At 34.1% G+C, this 21,583-nt stretch overlaps 1 protein-coding gene across 9 annotated transcripts in view; it reads left to right on the forward strand.

Moving 5' to 3' along the window:
- The window catches only part of LOC108752852 (pumilio homolog 2), an 86,432-nt gene extending 78,866 nt beyond the window's left edge, over positions 1–7,566 (forward strand). For 4 of the 9 annotated variants that reach the window (XM_018494000.1, XM_018494003.1, XM_018494001.1 and 1 more), the window contains exons 12-20: positions 34–274; positions 1,443–1,607; positions 2,484–2,603; positions 3,361–3,432; positions 3,798–4,092; positions 4,535–4,775; positions 5,231–5,621; positions 5,950–6,118; positions 6,200–7,566. In XM_018494000.1, the coding sequence (XP_018349502.1) occupies positions 34–274; positions 1,443–1,607; positions 2,484–2,603; positions 3,361–3,432; positions 3,798–4,092; positions 4,535–4,775; positions 5,231–5,621; positions 5,950–6,118; positions 6,200–6,527 (2,022 nt within the window). In that variant the 3' untranslated portion in view covers positions 6,528–7,566. The remainder of the gene's footprint in view (positions 1–33; positions 275–1,442; positions 1,608–2,483; positions 2,604–3,360; positions 3,433–3,797; positions 4,093–4,534; positions 4,776–5,230; positions 5,622–5,949; positions 6,119–6,199) is intronic. The other 5 variants (XM_018494004.1, XM_018494006.1, XM_018494007.1 and 2 more) reach the window with 5 other exon arrangements.
- Positions 7,567–21,583: the final 14,017 nt, after the last annotated feature.

Raw genomic sequence — 21,583 nt, forward strand, 5'->3', positions numbered from 1 at the left:
GTAATTGATGTAGCCCAATTAATCTTTCCGCAGGTACAGGGTCAGTATCAGGTGATACCGGCTTACTACGATCAGAACGGTTCCATCGTCATGGGAGGCGTTCGCGGATTAAGTTCGGCAGCGACCCCCATGAGATTAGTCAGCCCCGCACCAGTTCTCGTAAACAGAGCTCCATCTCAACCACCACCGGGTCCACCGGCACCGCCACCGCCAAATTTATATTCTCAACCAACTCCGACATCACACAGCAACGCTACGCCTGGCGAATGTCTAGGTGAGTTCAACGAAAATCCAATATGCCGTATGACCACGGCCCTCTTTATAAACACATCTGTAAGAAGCCTTGTAAAGTCATGCTGTGTGTAATATCTTGTAAAGATCTACCCCTCCCTTATCTATTCCCTTATCGTGTAATACGTGTGTAATGCATGACTGTGTGATGCGAAACGAAATTATATGACAATCTTTCGATTATGATACGTAAATATATGCTATCATCGTTAACGTCCACTTTTGCCGTTCACGATTGACTCGTTCATTCCCTGTAAATACGCGTAAAACATGCCCGGCACTACCTATGTCACTATAAGAAAAAACGAGAGGACAGATACTACTATTGACGGCACGATTCCGAGTCGCAGATAAGGATATGCGCGGGTAGCAAAGAGGAGCAGCGCCTTTGGGTCCACCACCGCAAAAAGGATTCTGCGCACAATAGCAGAGAAAAAAAGAGGATAATTTTATTAAATCGTCGCATATAAGAAATGTCGGATTTTAAATTAAATGTAGTAAATAAATTAATATATCTTTCAGAGTCGATTATTACATCATAATTTTCTCATAAAATTACGATGTCATTTTTCTGGAATTTTTGCGAATGCTCTTCTTAGTAAATACAGAAATGTAAAAAAAAATAAGAAAGTTTCTACTGGTACATTATGATTTAAAGTCAGATGTGATATAGGAAAAGTAATATAAATTAAGAATAGTAATTATATTAACGTGAAAAAATGAAATATCGCTGTACAAAGAATTCAACATTCAGAATACGAACTTGAGAGCGTTTTTTTGGTTTGTTTTTAATCCTTTCTGCTTTTAAATTTTCAACGTTTAATTATACTATTTTATAAAATTACTATAATTACTTTCAATTACTTCAAATATATGAATAATACAACTAACCGCTTGCGATTGCACATATCTTTCCTCGGAAATCGTCTACGATACGATCACGATCGCGGCGCAGAATCGATGTTTCGCACGCAATGGCCTGAAATTCGACTTCTTTCGGGCTTTCCTATTTCCGACGCCCACGTTCGCGGACACGCGATTGCGATATGTAGATCCCCAGGCTTCTCCGTAGACGGTATAAGGTAACATACGCTAATCAACACTTACGACGACTAAGAAAGACGCGTGTGGGTTGCGGGCTTTTGGTGCAGGTCTGGCAGCGTGCAGCGCAGCGGCAGTGGTCGCGCAAGCCCAGGCAGTTGCGGTGCAACAGGCGCAGCAGCAAGGTTCAGGACTTGCCGCAGGTTTAGCGGCTCTAGGATATGGCGGCTCCCCGCTCGGAGCATTGGGCTCGCCTGCCCAACTACAAAACACAGGTATATCATCCGCGATCGTGCTCGATCTTCCTCTTCCTTCTCCTCGGGCACCTTTGTTCTCTCGGTGAATTCTCTATTTTCCAGGAAAACAGCGCTTTCTTAAACCCGCGAATTTGTTTTCAGGCAAAAAAAGTTTTATATCTGCGTTCTTGAAAACCTGACACTACGGAGCTTTCCATAAATTTATAACGCGCACACATACATATATATATATATACATATTTATCTCGTTTTTGAGCATACGGATTGGAAACGAGCTCCTTAATTTTTGAAGTTATCTTGTACATATAAACCAATGTAATAGCGATAACTTCCAAAATGCCAGAGGAATGTATAATAAGTATACTAAGTATGAGAAAGATCTGCACAACTTATCAAATTAAAATTTTTTTTAATGGCAAAAAATACTAAGATAATTGTCATTGTTTAGTAGTTACATAGTATCTCTTGTAGAAATATTTAGATTAAGTTTATGTAAAAATATTGTATGGAGATATGTATATTTTACTTTATCTTGTGTTATGGAAAATAAGACATCCTGAAATATATGAGCTTATCAACTCGAGTGCTTTTTTCCTGGGATCAGAGAAATTCCTTTTGGCTCTCTACAGTGGTGGTGTGTACGGATTTTCATGTACAAAAAAATAAATAAAGAATAACGTAAGGTGTTGCATGCTTCATACAATCTAATTGATTTGTACTTTCGTGTTGAATATAGCCAATTTTCGTTCAGCGACGTGCCTTTCTCAATAGAGCGTTTGTGCCGATTTGTTGATTATTCGTAATCTATTTGATACCATCACGTCTCTTGTATGCTCGATACCGGTTGCCTTCGAGCATCCCGTGTTAAGATGACGGTGTCCGTCTTGTGTGCAGGTTTAGGCCTCGGTGCGTCTTCAACCGGCAGACGTGATTCCTTTGATAGAAATACTTCAGCCTTCAGTCCAAGCTTGGAATATAGCCGGGCGAAGTGGCCTCAGAGTTACGGCGCCCTCGGTAAGAACAGTTTTGTTGTGTGTGAAATGTACTCCGATACACGGGGTGTAGGGCGTCTAGAAAAACATGTTCGAATGTTTCCGTTGTGTAGAAAACGTACGGGAAAATGCAAGTGATGGAATGCTTTCCATTTGATGACATAGGTCGATACTAGTATCGTTCTATCTTTGTTACTCGTGGTACGTGGTGTCAAGAAAGATAGAACAAGATTTGTGTCAATTTGTGTCACTAAATGGAAAGTGCTTATAATGAAAGTTGAAAGAAGAATTATCTTCACCCTATCAACTTTTTTATCGTCTTTTTTCACCATACGTTGACACGCAATGAAAGATACTTTCGAAAATTTGAATGTGTCATTTTAGACGCCTGTACACGACGGCTGTAAGGCATCTCGGAATCGCCATAGACGCTCGATTATCTATGTTGTACATTGTGTCTTAATAATATATCGTAATCCATTTGTACACGTGCTTTTGTATACATAACTCAGCTATGATAACAACACTACCCTTTCTCTCTAAACTGATTCCAACGTATAAATTATCCTGATGCTTAAAAACGTCTTAATTGGGAGTGAGTAAACGTCCGCAAGGACGACTGGTTTAGAGAGCGATCAGTGTCACCACTGCAATCCGTAACAATTTTAACATAACTCACGGGATTAGACTTAGCCATTATACAGTGTACATTGCTTCTGTACAAAATTGTACAGCGCATCATTCACAATCAGTGAGATAAGAAGTACTATTTTCTCTAGATACAGGTACCTGGGACAGAGTGTATTTAGCTACAAATGCAGGTACTCCCTGCAAAGAATATACAGACACAGGTATATACAGATATAGATCGAGCATAATTAGATACGAGCGCTTAGGCTTCTTATTCTTCATGTAATTTTAGGAAATTTTGGAGTCGATTTTTGTTTAACGAATATGCCCAAGAATCAGCAATATTTTAAGTAATTAATAATATAAGATAACAGATGTATTCGAACTGAGCTTTTTAGTAATTAAAATAATTAATTTTCTTTGTTCGATTTAAAATAAATATTATAGCAAAATTTTTATTTATAAAAACATGTGATATTCGAAATCGGAGATCGCTGCAAACGATAGCGATCTTTGATATTCGAGGAAGAATCGACTCCAAATGTATCAAAGAATCTGTCATTAAGTGCTTTGATTTATTATGCAGGTACAGTTACTGCGTCACCAAGTCCCTTAGGCTTGTCGTTAACACCGCCGCCAACTTTAGGAGGATCACTGGGTGGTCTTGTAGGAGGTGCCAGTCGAGTATCAGCGGCCCCCGGTGCCGAAGCGAAGTTCCGCGCCAGTGCGGTACCCACCCTAACAGCCAACGGAGTGTTTGGCTCTAGTAGCTCTCTGTTTCCCAATCTCGTAGGCAAGCCTGGTCGTGGAGGTGCCGCTAACATCAACGACAAAAATTCTGGAGGACGATCTCGCCTACTGGAAGATTTTCGAAATAATCGGTAAAAAAATTAATGGATTTTCTTACAATTTTCCAGTATTTAAATGTCTACAACGGAAGGATTATACAATTTTTACTTTTATTAAAATAAATTAGTTTCTTGAAGACATGTAAATAGATAGATCGCCAAATTTATGACGCAGACTCTTTGGATTATCTTACTTATTCAAGTTTAAATCTGTCTTGCATGTGTTCTGTCTTCTCTGAAAATAGATATCTATGACAATTGATTAAGATATTTATTAATTTAAGAAAATTAAGAAAGAGATGTACTTTAAATTCAAGCACAAACGGTGCACGAGAAAAAAGAAAATGACTTAATATATATATTGTGAGAAAAAATTACGTATGGTCTCTTGCTTCTGACGACGCAATCAGTAGCTTTATCCCAGCGCGCAAATGAACAATACGCTAATAAATTATACGTGTTCTTTTCTCATTAGTTTCCCGAGTCTTCAGTTGCGTGATTTGGCTAATCACATAGTCGAGTTCAGTCAAGATCAGCATGGTTCACGATTCATTCAACAGAAATTGGAACGGGCCTCGGCCAGTGAGAAACAGCTTGTATTCCAAGAGATCCTTTCCTCCGCATATTCTCTCATGACTGATGTCTTCGGAAATTATGTTATACAGAAGTTCTTTGAATACGGTACACAAGAACAGAAATCGACTCTCGCACAAAAGGTAAATTTCAGTTATATCTGAAAAAATTATTTTATCCAGAAGAATTGATTAGAGCTAATTCACTTTATTCTAATAATTTCCGATAATTCAATACTGAATAGGCCATGTGTTAAAGCGTTTCTTAACGCTTTAATAAATCAATCATATCTTTGATTTTATATTGTTTTTTGTGAACATTGTCTTTTCATTTTTTAAATTATTATCTATATCTCATGCAAAATATTTTCTATATACATTCTCAAAAAGACCAGTCTCAGATTATTAATGCTATTGTTATTTTATTACTACTATCACTTTTTATTATAACTCATATTAGATATGACGAAAAAAATTTTGCGTGTCATCTGATTCAATGTGATTAGACATGAAATATTCTGATAATTTAACAAGTAATTATATTAAAAATATCTTTATGAGTGCCTTTGTTTTATTTTTATTATTTTTTTTTATATTAGGTTCGAGGACATGTTTTACCACTTGCGCTGCAGATGTATGGCTGCAGAGTCATACAGAAGGCACTCGAGTCGATCGGACCGGAACAGCAGCAGGAAATCGTACGAGAACTAGATGGGCATGTGTTGAAGTGTGTTAAGGATCAAAACGGGAATCACGTTGTGCAGAAATGCATCGAGTGCGTTGAACCTCGTGCATTACAGTTCGTGATAGGAGCCTTTGCGGGACAGGTATACTCTTTGAGTACTCATCCGTATGGCTGCCGAGTAATCCAGCGTATCCTCGAACATTGCACCGCTGAACAAACTCAAGGAATTTTGCAAGAATTACACGCTGCCACTGATCAACTAATTCAAGATCAATATGGCAATTACGTCATTCAACATGTGCTTGGTAAATATCATTTATTTTATATCGATGCGATTATCATTAAGAGCTAAAGATCTTTTAAATAAAATCAGTTAAAAAATTTCAATACACATTATCAATTGACAATAAGTGGATTATTACTAAAGTAGATCGTATATAATGGTATCTGTATCTTTATATATAATTCTATCTATTCTTATCATTTTGTACTGTTCTTATTATTAATGAAAACAAATATTATTTACATTACTATTAATTTAATTCAAATATTATTATATAGCAAATATGATAATATTAATAATGAATGCTTAAAATTCTTAATATATTAATAATGGAATTATCTATTTCATAGAGCATGGAAAGCCAGAGGACAAAGCACAATTAATCAGCAGCGTTAGAGGTAAAGTACTCGCTCTTTCCCAGCACAAGTTTGCGAGTAACGTCGTCGAAAAATGCGTGACTCATGCTACAAGGCAGGAACGCGCTGTACTGATTGAAGAAGTTTGCGGTTTCAATGACAAGTGAGTGCATTTTTTATCTAAAACATATTCTCAAGAGTCTAATGTTTATTGTTTATTTATTTTTCTCTTCTCATCGCACAGTGCACTGAACGTGATGATGAAGGATCAGTATGCCAATTATGTCGTCCAAAAGATGATTGATGTCGCGGAGCCAGCGCAGCGCAAGGTGCTGATGCATAAGATTCGGCCGCATTTGGGAAGTTTACGCAAATACACCTATGGCAAGCACATCATTGTTAAATTGGAAAAGTTCTTCATGAAGACCGCTTCAGCGATGGGAGTAGGAGCGACGTCTGCTGGTACATCAACAAGCAGCGGAGGCGGCGATCTCGGCCCGATCGGACCGCCTGCGTCCGCCGCATCTGGTCCAGTCTCGACGTCAAACCAACAATCAACGCAGGTTTTATAAACGCGCATGCACGGAATAGCCTCTCCCTCCGCGGAAAAAGAAAAAGATCCGCGAAGAAGGAGGCAAGAAAAACCGCATGTCCGCATGTCGCGTTATGTATTACCTTATCTTTTTACCTTAGCGAGATCTGTTCTACCTATCAACGGGAATCACGAATTTCAACGAATTTCCCACGTATGTTTCTTTTCTCGTTTTGCCCCATGTCCTTCGAAGACAAGAGAAAAAGAAGCGGAAAAATAAACTTTTCTAACGATTGTTTCTCATAAGAAATTTGTTAATGTAACGATTTTTCTTATTTTTGCAATCACGAAGTCGACGATATTTGTACAGTAAACCAGCTTTTCTTCGGGACTCGGGCAATGCGAGATCAAATTATGGCGAAATCCGTTCTAACGAGAATTCTACGAAAAAAACAGTCCGTAGAAACGAGGATAGATACGTTGTAGCGCATTTTTCTATCGTTTTGCAACATGTACCCCTACTTGAGAGTACCACGTACGTAGAGATATTCGCATTACCGATCGAGCATATTGAATAGAAGTGTTGCACTATGATTTTTGATTTGCAAGTAATGATGTTTCTCACGATCGGCTCGAGTTTCAAGTACGTTTCACGACCAATCGGCGCACGCTAAGCTAAGCTATTGGCTAGTATTGTGCCGCATAAAAATGCATTAAATTTCGTACAGATCCATAAAAGAGGATCACTCGATTGTTAAATTATCGTGCAGAGCAGTTACGCTGGATTCACTAGATGCGTTAAGTCTCCTCAATCCAGCACATAGAAAGGAAAATATGTAAGGGTTTTATTCTCTGATAAAAGTGAATAAAACGGAGCATTACGGATGTGCGAAGCGCAATTCTCGTCAAGAATTATATTTGGCGAGAATGTTAACAACAAGCTTCTATGAGGGCGACGCGATAAAATCACGGACAGTTTTAGAGACAGTTAGGTCTTAGTGCTGCATGCATTTATATCGAATTGTACGAAGGTTGTAACACATTACACACACACATATACACACACACACACACACACAAATAAACACGCCGCGGATAATGTGTGACGTTCCCGATCTCGCGTATACCGGGCTGCTTTCTCTCTTTTACACGCAACTGCTCCTGCTTTAGTATTATTTTTAAACGCACGGTATGCGCCCGATCGACGAGTCAGCAGACAAGAAAATAAGGTTAAAACTTGAGAAATAGAAGTTTTTTTAGAAATTATAGATATGTTGTTTAATTATAGAAATGTAGCATAGCGTTTGACATGGGAATGAAAAAATCAGGCATAGACCCTTGGACCTGGACCTCTGACCTGACCATCGATCTGTGTCCCCTTGAGACTATTAGGAACGTTCACACAAGGAGCGATTATTTCGTTATTCTATTTTTTCTTTTCTTTTTTTCCTTATTTTTTTTAACGTCGAAATAATCTTTAAAAAGTTTCTAAATGAAAAAAAGGTTTAATTTTTTTTCCTTTTTTGTTCGCCTTGATTTTCTATGAACGTAACCTACACAGAGGGAAGTGAAAACAGATACGAAAAAGCAGACAAAGTGAGACAACAAGATGAACTGTTCACGCTGCCGCGTTCTCCTTTGTTAATTTTTTCACGTTCGTAGCTCCCGGAGTAAGGAACACGGCTTTTCCTCACTCTTTCCCTCTTTTTTTTATTTCTATTTCCCGTATATTCTTCTCCCGTCCCTCGAGCCCTCTTGAGATCCTCGAATTTTGTAAATTGTGATATAAATAACAAATGTGTATAGGTACAAATATCCGAAATACGCGAGGACCGATAAATTCAGTGAATATTTTATTTTCCCTTATTTCTTGACGGAGTCTGTGAATATTATGTATTATATAATAATTACTAATTATATTAAATTTATGATTTACGTTCTAAACGCTGCTGTCCCAACCGTAGTTACGCTCCCCCTCCTCTAACCAAACTCATCCGATTTCACATTTTTCCGAAGTATCCAATTGTAAGATATAAACATATTTCATGGAGTTGCACTAGGCAAAAAGAAATTATATATACATACATATATAAATATATATATATATATATATAGAGAGAGATATTCCTCCCTGTCCTCCCCTTTAAATAATTTGCAGCTATCATTCTTGGAACGTAAAAGACGAAGACCATTGTACATTGTATAAATGATATAAACGCGTTCTCGAGAAACAAAAATATCAGAAGATCGTGCACAACGCATGTGTATCTATAATCCGTTCGCGCCATTTTCTCCCCATTATCTCTTCGGATATACATATATACATTCAGACACACACCACACTTTGAATATTTCAATTGTATTATAGACCGTTGGAGGACAAAGAGCGCACACTCAGCCATTTTCATTGGGATCGCGCGTACTTTATGCTACTGTGATGTAAGGATTCTCTTTTTTCGGATAAATTTTTATACATAACTTAGTATTTCTTTTTTTCGATTATCAGCCGCCCTCTCGTGTATAATGATGTGATATATTTCGTTTCGAGATAGATGATAAATATGTAGAAATCAAAGGAAAAAAAGGAAAATAAAAGAACTCACAAAACTCGCCAGCAAACTAGAACTTAAACGCCCGTCGCACGACTCTGTACAAAAAGAAAAAGCAAAGAAGAGGGAAGAACGTAGCAGCTTTCTTTGTAAGATATTGTAAATAACGATTTATTAACGAAATTGACAAATTCTTAAGTACCTCTTCTCTCTCTCTCTTTTCCTTTGTCCTCTCCCCCCCCCCCCAGCTGTCACTCTCCTTCTCTCTCTTTCTTTCTTTTTCTTTGTTCGATGATTACCCTTGTCAAAATGCCGTTAAGGGGGTGGGTGACGGACAAACACGCGACGAAAGTAACCTTGGTATTTCATCGTTCGATGCCGCTTACGATGCGTAAATTCCATGAAATGCTTGACTCTCGCTTCTTCCTTGCAGCGGGCGATCCTTCCGAAAATCGCTGAGGCTGCACGTTCGCTCTATGTATCACACATATTTACACGATACCCACACACAGAGTGACACATGCATATGTAATTGACACGCTGTAAAGAGGTGAAAAGTACGATAGACCTCTCGTGAATATAGACAGACATTCCAGTCGCCACCTCATCTTCAGTCGACAGGACGCCGGACCTGTAAAAACCGCTTTAAAAAAAAAGGAAAAGTAACGAATTACGTAAAATGCGAGAAACGTGTAAAACGTGCTTGTAAAAAACTATGACAAGAAGAAAAAAAACTAGTTCCTTCATCCGTAATAATGATAAATTGCGATCACGCGTTCATTTGTAAATTAAAAGTCGTTAAAGGGAAGAAGATACACCGCGCCTCTCATCTGTAATAGATTCCATCGATCGCACTTGACAAATTCGCGCATAAGAGAAGCGAGGTATAAATTAAGCGAGAAAAATGTTGCGAAAAAGGAAAAACGGCACGAAGCGTAAATCGAACGCAAAATATCTCATGTCTTATCAGCTAACGTAAGATTATCGATTTATCTGTCGTATTTTTAGTACTATTATCATTATATTATGATATTGTATTATTATTATTACTATTATTATTATGCTATCGAATATTGTTTGATTAACGGTCCTCTTTTCTCTCCCTGTTTGATTATTCATTTCCGCTATTACTAATCGCGCTAGACATATGTAAATATATGTATATGCATATAAATCCGCACGTGTATACATATATATACGTATGAGCACACGCATATATACATATACATATACATATACGCATGTATAAAACACGCACATGTAACACACATTTATAAATATGATATAACATGTTCCAAGTACACTTGTCATTAATCTTTCCGATTGTCACATTTCTCTTATCTCTCTCTTTTTCTTCTCCTTTTCCCATGATAAAATCTCTCGAAAATTTGGTATGAACGTTTAGGGATAGAAATCGCATTAATCTAGCAGTCTGTCGTCATATATCTACTTAAGCCTCCCTCTTGTACCAGACGAAAAAAAAGTAAAAGAATTTATCGATTTTTAATTATAAATAGTGTAAATTTTTTATATAGTGCAAAAAAAATGCGATATCGCTGGTGAGACGCTGTCCGAACAAGTGCGTTTATTGCGTGTAAAGATATGGAGTGCGGAAAAAAAAGGAAAGGAACTTGTGACCGGTGAAATCATACGATCTTCATTCGATCTTTATCTTCTGTCAGCTATATACTCTTCCTAAAAGTGAATTTTACGAATCACGTTGATCCAGACTGGGTCCAGTTTTCAAAGTATGTTCGACCTCGTAAAAAATGTCGTTTCCTTTCTTTTTTTTTTAATGAGTGTCTAAATTGATGATGGCGTTGTTATGTTTGTTGCTTTTGACAGCAGTCTCGAACACCGTGATTTGTAAATTCGATCTTACTTTCATCTGCGAAAGAAAAGCAAAGGGAGAAGCGATTTATCCCAATTTTTCCGCATAAATTCTAGGACGTCTTTGCTGCTCCTCTGGTGTGATGATATGCGAAGATTTTTGCGAAACGAGAGCACTAGAGCATCGCATTCCCATAATGGCGTATCTCCGAGAGTGAAGGTATATCTGACTGGAAAAAATAGAAAAATTGTATCCAATAAAAAATTGTATGAAATATCGCCGTATTATACAACGAACTTTCAGTTGATGTTCACCAACATGAAAAATCAGTAAAAAGAAGAATTACGGGAAGGACAAATTTTATGAATCTTATACTTTTTCGTCACACTTTGTGTTAAAGTACGGAAGATAAATCTAATTATTTAGAGATTTATTGAATGTGTGTTTAAATTTATTTGAAGTTATACTTTTAGATATTGCAAAATATTTTGATTATTTCATAATCCTCGACCTTTTGACAATAATACTAACTTTGTCATTACTTATACGATATTTGTTTTTTTTTTTTTTTTAATGAAATATTGAATTCGTTGTATATATGACAATATTGCATAAAAAGCTGCAGCATTGCCGTGACCAAATTATTATGTAAATCATTCTGTTTCTTCGAACATTTGTACTTCTGGATAAACTTTCTGCTATTTCTCCTTCTTTTTTCTTTCCATTCCTTCTCTCTCTCTCTCTCTCTCTCTCTCTCTCTCTCTCTCGAATCTTCTTTCTGCCCTATTCTTTGAGAATCGACTCGCAAAACGACCGGAAGACCCTTTCTCACCGGGACATTTAAAATGTTAAGTATAAGCAGATTAAGCAACCCTATAAATATTGATTATACATATATATAAATATATGTATACATATATATATCTGTATATGTATATCTAAGCCTTATCGGTATGATATATATATGTAATAAGTACTATTTAAATATTGTAACAATTGTATATGATTTTAATACTACACGCTAATTGTATCATATATATATGAAGGATCTGCGACCTCCCACTTTGCAGACATATACAGACAAAACATGCAAGTACATAAACAGCAGGCGCACGCGCAAACACACACACAAACACACACACACACACACACACGATTTCGTCTTTCTGTCTCGTATACACGCAGACACTACAAATGCTTAACACACAGACATGTACACACAGTACCACATACACGCATATACTTGCAAAAGACGATTGTGCAATTTTAAAACAGAAAGAAGTCGACATTTCTTTTCGAGAAAGAAGTCGACACGCGGACATTCTTCGATTGCCCATGTATTCACTTCATGCCCACCGGATTCAACTGCCACGGCGCTGGTATATGAACAGTTGTTTGTTCGAATGAAGGCCTCTCCGGCCCTTTCTGGAATATCATCGGCCTTAAGGGAAAGCTTGTTAACATTCTAAAATTTCAATGCCAGAAAATTTCGTCTTTCTGTCGTTGTGCAAAAATCTTACATTTTTTCGACTGGCATGATTGTCGTCTAATTGATTTTTTTATAAAATATATAACGGAAGAGACGTAATAGAATTATTCAAGAATCAGTTTTTGTTTCGATTGTGTATTTATAAAGGCAAACTTGCAAAGACCTTAGGGTATTGATCTATCCTCGCTCTGTGAACGAATATCCGTTTAGAGAGGGACAGATTGATGCCTTTGGAGCTTTCGCCTTGAGACCGAGGATACATAAAACCGCAATGAGGGATAAGCAAGCGAACATCAGCGGGAATGGTGCGCCCTGATATTAAGACTGATGTACAGTAGCGCGCTATTCTCATCATTTCACGGGTCATGCTCCTCCACCGCTCTTCTCTCCCTACGCCGAGACATCACTCGCCTCACACACTCGCGAATAACACGAACACAACAATACGGAATCGCAGGGCTAAACTAAGTATATATATATTTCGTATATATACCAAAAAAGAACATATATATTGAATATATATATAAATATCTCGTATATATTTGTCTGATATATGTCATATATGTAACGCGTAACACTGTTCGTATCAACCACCGGCTTCTATAAGAGTGCGACCCGAAAACATCGCGTTATCCCACGAAAAAAACGTGGGATATATCGGAAAAAAAAAAATTATCTTTGAAACGATCGGAAATGCCAGTACTATGAAATTTCGTAATTTGGATCGAATTCGCTTCGCGTAAAAAATACTTCGACATCAGCAAAAGAACTTTCATCGAAAGGAATACCTCGTGCAGGACGTACGACGATATACGAGCCGGTGGTACTGTCTGAGACACACACGATAGATGCAGAGGGAAATAAAAGAAAAAAAGTCGCAAGAAGTGTATTCCATGTTAGAAGATAATTAGATAAGTGGGACGGACAGACATACGGATTTAAAAGAGAAAAAAACGCAAGATCACATAACTTGTATATTAGTGTATAGAACGTAGAAGACGATGAAATAGCCATTGAAGAAAAAAAAAAGAATCATTTTCGACAATGTTTTTTACAAACAGGCAGAACAGTGCAAGTAGATTAAACAAAAGAAATAAAAAAAAAGAGAGAAAAATGTCATTGTACCATTAAAAGCGAGAAAAGAAAAGAAGGAAGAAGGAACATGCGCGCGAGAGAGAGCATTCATTTCCGAGGCAATCTCATCAGATGCGTTAAACAGAATGGCCGAAGTCTACGTTATTCCGCTACTTTACAAAAGCCACGAGCAAATTACGCGTACACAAAAAAAACTTTAGATTCGTTTGATGGGAAATACAATAGGGCTCGACTACACTCATAGAATCTCCGAAACACGTTTTAACGAACATATTATTTGGGAATGACGCAAAGAAAACGCTATTGTTATTTTATGTTTAAGGAATATTTCTTTTCAATTTTGTTTCTCGTTCTGTCCCTGTTTGATTTACACTTCGCTTTACTTTGAAACAAAGTTGTTAATCATTCTTAGCGCGATGATTCGCCACGTGATCATATAGATAATAATCACTTATCACGCCTTTATGCAATTGTAATCTGTTTGTAATCATCTCGAGAATGTATATAGAATTAAACAGAAATGGAGAAATATTAAGCAGTATTGAATGTGAATATCTCATTTGAAATTACATCATCAATGACTTAACTAGTTTGCGTGATATATCAATAGCAATTTTAGTTTGAATATTTATTTACAACATCAATTTTAATTGAATATTTTATATTAAAATTCATTACGAGTTGCAGTACTAAAAAATGCAATGCGATACAAAAAAGTTTCAATTTTCCGAGAATTTAATTGTCAAGTTGTTCAATCGAGCTTATAAAAATCACGATGAGAGGTCAGATTTCGTTGTATAAATGCGTGAATTCTATTCGGATTTCTTGTCTATTGGATTTATTTCTGGAATGAACCTGAATGGAAATTTACAGTTTTAACTGTCGCTTTGAACGTCTTATTATTAAGTGCCAGTTTTTTTCAGACGTATAGCATCGGCTCGTAATATTGAATATGTTTATTCAATATCACGAGCCGAAAAAACTCCGCGATATTCCAATCAGTTATTAAGAGCGTTACTTTCTTTATTTTCGTAATAATCGGCTGCGAATCCATTGTCACGAATCGTTAATAAACCGATTTCGTTCGTTTTGTTTTATGATTATCCATCGACTAAAACGTTTTATATATTTGCATTTCGACCTCATTCCTTTTAGCAATTTAATTGCAAAAGTTTTTCCACGCAGAAGCGAGCATCCCTCTAATTTTAATTGATTTAATTTATTTTTTTCTCTCTCTCGCCCTTTCCTCGTGTTAAAAAAAATGTCGCGACAATGTAACTGCATTTTATACACTTATACACACACACACACACAAACACACAAAACATTGAGGATTTAGACATCTATCGAGTTATTATCTTAGAACTGTCTCGGTAGCGGTCCGCCGCGCATTGAAATAATGAAGTAAATAAAGTTATAAATAATCAATTAAGAAAGGTTATACATATACTTGATTATAGCGATAAATACTATTTGTTCTCTGCAAATGGCTACGTATTACGACTAAGTAGATGCAGTGATTATTGTATTGATTAATCATTTACAAATAATTACACACATGTATTGCTTTCGTCTTGCTTGAGTTTTGTTTCTTTTTTTATACGCAGCGGAAAATATCTACCTACTTTTAGATCTTATTTATTGTCATATCTCTCTCTCTTTCTCTCTCCGCCACATTTTATAAATTTGATACAAATTACACGTAGGGCGATCTATATTGCTAGCGGGAGGTCGAGGATATTAGTCGCAATTTCCGTATTGCGAAAGTGATTTTTCATATTTCCCATTTCGATGTATTGAACGTACATACGTGTACATAGATACAAAAATGTAATACCGAATTTCACGGAAATTTCTCCGAGGATCTACCTCCTAGCGATACGATGCAGACAGCCGTACTGGTAGTTTGTGTTGATACTAAATAGCATTTTTCACTCATTAAGTAGGCATATCCACACACACACACACACAACAAACATACACAAAAGCATCTATTCACATCCCCATACATATACCAAGATACATACACATGCCGAAAGAAAAAGGAAAGGAAACACATGACACTCTCTATACACACATTTAACGAGATAAAAAAGTGGATAATGGATTAACGGTATTCTAAATGTAACATGTATATGATGGCTGTACAAATGTAACATTTTTTTCCATTATGTATGATGATAATGATAATGGTGAAAAAAGGGAAGATTTGATGCAAAAAAATGTAATTGAACAAAAAAAAAAATGGAAAAGAAACCGTGTGTGCGCGTCGATTGATGTGAACGCCGACGTTTCGAAAGCGATAAAGTCAATTCGTCGGCGCACCCGTGCGCGCGCGCGCGAGTGATTTACCAATAAAACTACTATTACTTTTAATTAATTATGAAATACCATTTCTGTAATAACATTATGATATAAAACCATACATTGAATGGCAAAAGTATGTGAGTTTTATTCCTATTCCCCATTATGTCATATTAACATTGTCTGAAATATCAATACTATATTTTGTGCGTGGGCGCGTGTGTGTAGGACGTTTCTGTCAAAAAGGAGCTTATCCATTTCAATTTTTGAGATAAAAGACTTAAAATTTTTGTTGAAGCGACGATTTTTCGATATGGTGTTTTTGAAAGTTCAAATGATGGATCCAGAGTTGCGACTAGAATAGAAGAAGTTATTTAAAAAATTAAATACGCATGCAACTAGAAAATGAAAAGTCTTAAATGATTAAATTGAGTCTTCAGTTAAACTTTTTAAAAAAGAATTCGAGTACTATTTTTTTCAAGTGAAAAGTTTGAGCATTAAAGATTCGTGTTATAGTATGCAGTAATATATAATATAATTATAGTTTATTATTATTTAAAATTTATAAAATTTATTTAATAATAGATATATTTCAATGTGATACAAAAATTATTTCTTCGGAAATAAAGTTTTATTATTTTCTTGAGATATTAAGATTTTATAAAATTTTTACTTTTCTGTTCTTTTATTCTGCTTTTGCGAAATTCTACATTTTGTTTGTAGCTTGGTATGAGATTGGGAAGAAACAGGATTACAAAAATTAAGAAGTAAGATAGGATGATAAGAATATTGGTTTAAAGGTTATAAATGCAAATAGTTTAACAATGATATAATAAATATTCCAGTGAGATTTGTAAGATTTCTTTATTAAATATATAGCAAGTGTTGTTTAGACATGTGAACAATATAACAAACAACTGTCATTAATGCATAGTATTATACATCTTTTTTTTACAAATATTTATTTACATGATACATTTTTGTCATAGTCAAAAAACTGAAAAACGATAATTATTATTAATAAAATAGTTGTGTAATATTGCAAATTCATAAAAATCTTTTCCTTATAAATCTGTTTAAATATAATGGATTTGCAAGTATAAAACACACACGTATTTATGTCCATATTCTTATGCGCATATTTTTTACCTAATAATAATAACATTTTATTGTAATTTGTAAAGATACTATTTATTATTTGTGTTAAACTTGTCATATGTATCAAACAGAGATCTGACCCTGAAATTAAAAAAAAAATCGATTCTTCCCTGGTGAAAATTTTTCTCATATTTTTTCATACTTTTCAGAATTTCTATACAATTTTATAACTTTCTCACATTTTATATACGAATTGGAATATTTTTTAGAAAATCTACATCTCTCAGAATTTTTCATATATGTTAATTATAAAATATTATAAGATTTCTAAAATTTTTTGTAAGTATAATTTCTGATGAAATGTAAAATTTAAAAAATTTAAAAATATGTTTTTTTAAATTATATGATAAGAAATTTCAGAATATTTCAGAGTTTACTCGTATGAAAAATTCTGAGAGAAGATGTAGATTTAAACTTTCCGAATATTTTTGAGTATTTCTGAAAAATGTTCCAATTCGTATCAAAATTATGAAAAAAATTTTCGCCAAGGTTCTTTCCATTTTTTTTAAACTTTGAATTTTTAAGAATATAATCCTGGCATAGCAGATTAAAGATAAGATCTTTTTTTTTTTTTTTAAATCGTTTTGAATCTCCTTTTGCATTCTTTTCGGAATCATATATTTTAAGACGAATATAAATTTTTCTTCAAAACTAATATCCGATTGATTTCATTTCTGGCAGGAATATTTTTAAGAAGATTATCTATCGTGCAACGTATGATTTTTTCGATTGTTAATCCATTTACTTATAACAAATATTTTAAGTGTATCTATATATATATATATTTTTTAAGGCCAAAAAATTTTCTTTTTCCAAATCAAGTTACTTTCCATATTTTTCAACAGAAAAAATTCCTACGCTAAACAATAGATATTACATCTTTTTAGAAAATCTTTTACTTTAGATTTGGGATCATCTCTGTCTCCAGAAGTCTTACACTTACCGTCTTATTTTACCGCAGCAAAAGTGCTCTCTCTCTCTTTCTCTCTCTCTCTTTCTTTGCGGAAATTATTCCACAGCTTTAACTTTTTGATCAATCTCTTTAAAAATTTGCAAAATTGTAATATAAATTACAAATTTGCAAATTTTATATTAAATATTGTTTACCATACTCATAAAATATTAATTAATTCTTATGCAATAACTATATAACTTTTAAAAAAAATCTTAAATTTATGCTTATTTTAGATCCTCAGAATAGTTAGACCCCTTAAATACATTTCGTATAAAAACTATCTTAATGTCTTAAGTATTTAAAAATAATAGTTGGATTTCTAATAATCTTTATCATTTTTTGCTTATGTATATATAAGTACATCGCAAAAAGTACATTTGTAATTTAATGTAAAAAATATAAATGTCAAAATAAATAAATATTAAGTATCGGAAAAAATTTGTGCGGATTTTTAGATAAAAATTCAATATTTTACGAAAATCAAATGAATAAAAAACAAATAAAAGTCTTTTTCTAGCCGTAGATTTATCACATTGGAGTATTTGTGCGATATCTGCACATCTTATGGGTTTGAACGTATATATATTCATATCATCATCTTTTCAACGCAGATGGATGTTCTTAATCTTCTATATACGTACTACAAGTATAAATGCGTTTTGCTGCACTAATCAGGTTTCTTTTCTCAAGTTTAAACTCATAGTACAATATGAAAGTACGAATTTTTAACTTTTTGCTTCTCTATCTTTACCATACAAACAATGAAATATTATAACAATAATTGAGAACTGCGCATCATGTATATCGATATAAGACAAAAATATAATTTCTACTGATGTTTTCATACATTAAACTTTACATATTGTATTTACTGACTAAAATCCGACTCCATTATGAAAAAAAACGCATGAACTTTTTCCAATACCTAATAAACTTTCAAATACTATAAAATAACTTTAAAATACTTTCGAAACTTCCACTTATATGGGAACTATATAATGGGATTCTATATAGAAGACAAGCGTTTTGCAAGTTATTTCCGTGTCCAAATACATATTACTAGAATGCCAATACAATCAAGAAGAAAAATCTAATACGACCAGCTGAATCCTGAATCGATACTATCGGACATTCTAGATATCATCCGTCAGATATCATCCGTTTCCTTAATGATCTTCTCTTTACTGAAATGTTTCTTTTACAAATAAAAAAATTGAAAAAAATATAGACGTCATAACATACTTTTAGTCGACAAAGGCAACACAACAATAAACATGAACATTTAAGGTACAAGAAAAAAATAAAAGTTCCTCTTAGAGTTAATATACAAAAAGTTTGACAAAGATCCAATAAATATCGCATAGAATATCGCATTAATTCCCTAGAGAAAAAAAGGTAACATTTTTATAATAAAATTAAATTAATATTAATTAGATTAAAGTAAATTGTTACGTCCTGCCCTCCGTAGAAATATAATTTTACTTTCTTTTTTTTTGTCTTTTCGTTTTGCGCTGAATTATTTTTATTATTTAATCTCACATCGTCTATCTAAGATATTTCTATTAATTAATTGCGGATATTCCTAGCGAGAAACTTATCAGGCGTAGTATGATTCCTGTCATGCCGACACCGCGTGACACGTGTGTCACGTGAATCAATCAAAGTACCCATGAGGCGCGTGCCGCGTATTGAAATTTCAGGCAGAATAACTCCACGCAGAGTTAAGAAGTCGTTCCCATATATTGGGACTGTCATATCATTATCATCCTATTTCTATCGAAAAAATACAACCACTCGACCTATCCACTCCGTCTGTCCTTGACCCTGCAATCCGAGAGATCCTAATTCTTTCCTCCTACAATTGAAGAATTCCCTCCCCCTTCTTTTTTAGATCAGCTCCCACCTCCTCTTCTATATCAGTCATAATGTTCCTTTTACGGGCGTTAACCCATTTTCCAGAACAATAAAAGGTGCGTTCGATTTATAGAACTAGAGCACTATAATATAGGTATTTGCATCCGCCATTTCTAGTCCTTTCCCCACTCTTTGTTCTCTCTTCAACCTACTCTCTTCTCTTTTCAATCTTCTTAGTTTAATGGTGGAATGGAGAGAGCAAGGGATTCAGAAAAGGAGCAAAAGAGAAAGAAAAAACTAAAAATTGCGGATGCGAATATTCATATTATGGTGCCTTAATAGAACTCGGTTTTATGCGTGCACCTGCGAGGGCATCTATTCAATATCCTTCCATACTCTCTCCTTCACATTCCTTCTCACTCTACTTAACCACACAGCTAGTCAGAGTTTGGACGTAACAAAAGCATTTCCAGTAAAATTTTCCTCAACATCTCAATATCCTCCTTATTCAAAATATAGAAAGAAATGGAAGACTCCCGTTCCTAAATGTTTACCACTAAAAAACATCTTGGGAAATATTGAAATATATTGTTGCATATTATATTTAAGACATAAATACGCGAGCTTCACCACGACATGGACGCGCTCCTCGTAAAAAGAAAACGTTCAGAAAATCTATAAAAAGTTTATAAGAAGGCGTATGCAAAATGAGTTAGCAAGTTTAGAAATTTCCAAGCTCTTTCAAATGTGCTTTCTAGGCCTCTGAGTATTTTTTGATTATAACTTTATTGTATGTATCTTGAAATGTGATGTTAAGCAGTAATATTAAAATATTAATAAAATATTAATAAAACTGGATTAAAATATTGCAACAATATATATCGTAGAATATTGCAGCAATATTTTTTATTTTAACGGGCATAGAAATATTGATACAATATTATACAGCAATATTTTATAAAATATTGCGATCTTTCAATGTAAATTGCTGCAATGTTGCTGTAAAGATATTTACATGCTGAGTCACACTATCACCCAACATAAAAACAGTCAACAATCAATTTGTGTTAACAAAATTTTGTAAAATATTTACCTCTGACAAAGAGTATCTACAAACAGGACTCCTAAAACAAGTCTTACCGCAAAACAAGCACAACAATTAAGATATACATAATATCTTCACTAAGAGTTCGACAAAAATGGACACGAATATAACCTGCGAATAACTTCTCTGTATAGTTTTAGAATTATAAATGAACTAATACATAAAATTTAATATTGCAAAACATAAAATTTTGTCATGTTTAACTATCTTATTCATTTGTAAAATTTTGCCTCACTTAAAATTTTGTCATAAAAATATAAATCAAAACAAATCAATAGAAATTTTATCTTACATTTTTCTTCAACATTTAACATTTTGTAAATTTGTAAAATTTTTTCTTTTTCCTTTTTTTTACTCCTATCATTTCATCTGTGTTTTCCTCATTAAATCAATTCTTATGTTACTTTTTTGTATAATGCGATACATAAATTCCAGAGGTTGCGAACGTTACTTCATAAAAGTAACGCGTTACTATTACCGTTACTATTTTATAAAAAGTAATTGATTACTGTTACTTGTTACTAATTTTAAAAACATGTTACTATTACTTAGGACTTAGAAAATAACAATTCGTTACTTTTTCTTTACTTTGTAATGTACGTTAAAGTAAGATATTAAATTTAAAAAATTACGTTATTTAATAATCAATATTAATTGTGAAAGTTAATATTAAAATTAAAAATTTAAGCTAGTCTTATAGTAAGCTTTTCTTTTCATTAAATTTATTTTCAATAAATCTTCAATAATTCTTTATAT

This window comes from Trachymyrmex septentrionalis, unplaced genomic scaffold (genome assembly GCF_001594115.1).
Source record: "Trachymyrmex septentrionalis isolate Tsep2-gDNA-1 unplaced genomic scaffold, Tsep1.0 scaffold62, whole genome shotgun sequence".
Lineage (NCBI taxonomy): Eukaryota > Metazoa > Arthropoda > Insecta > Hymenoptera > Formicidae > Trachymyrmex > Trachymyrmex septentrionalis.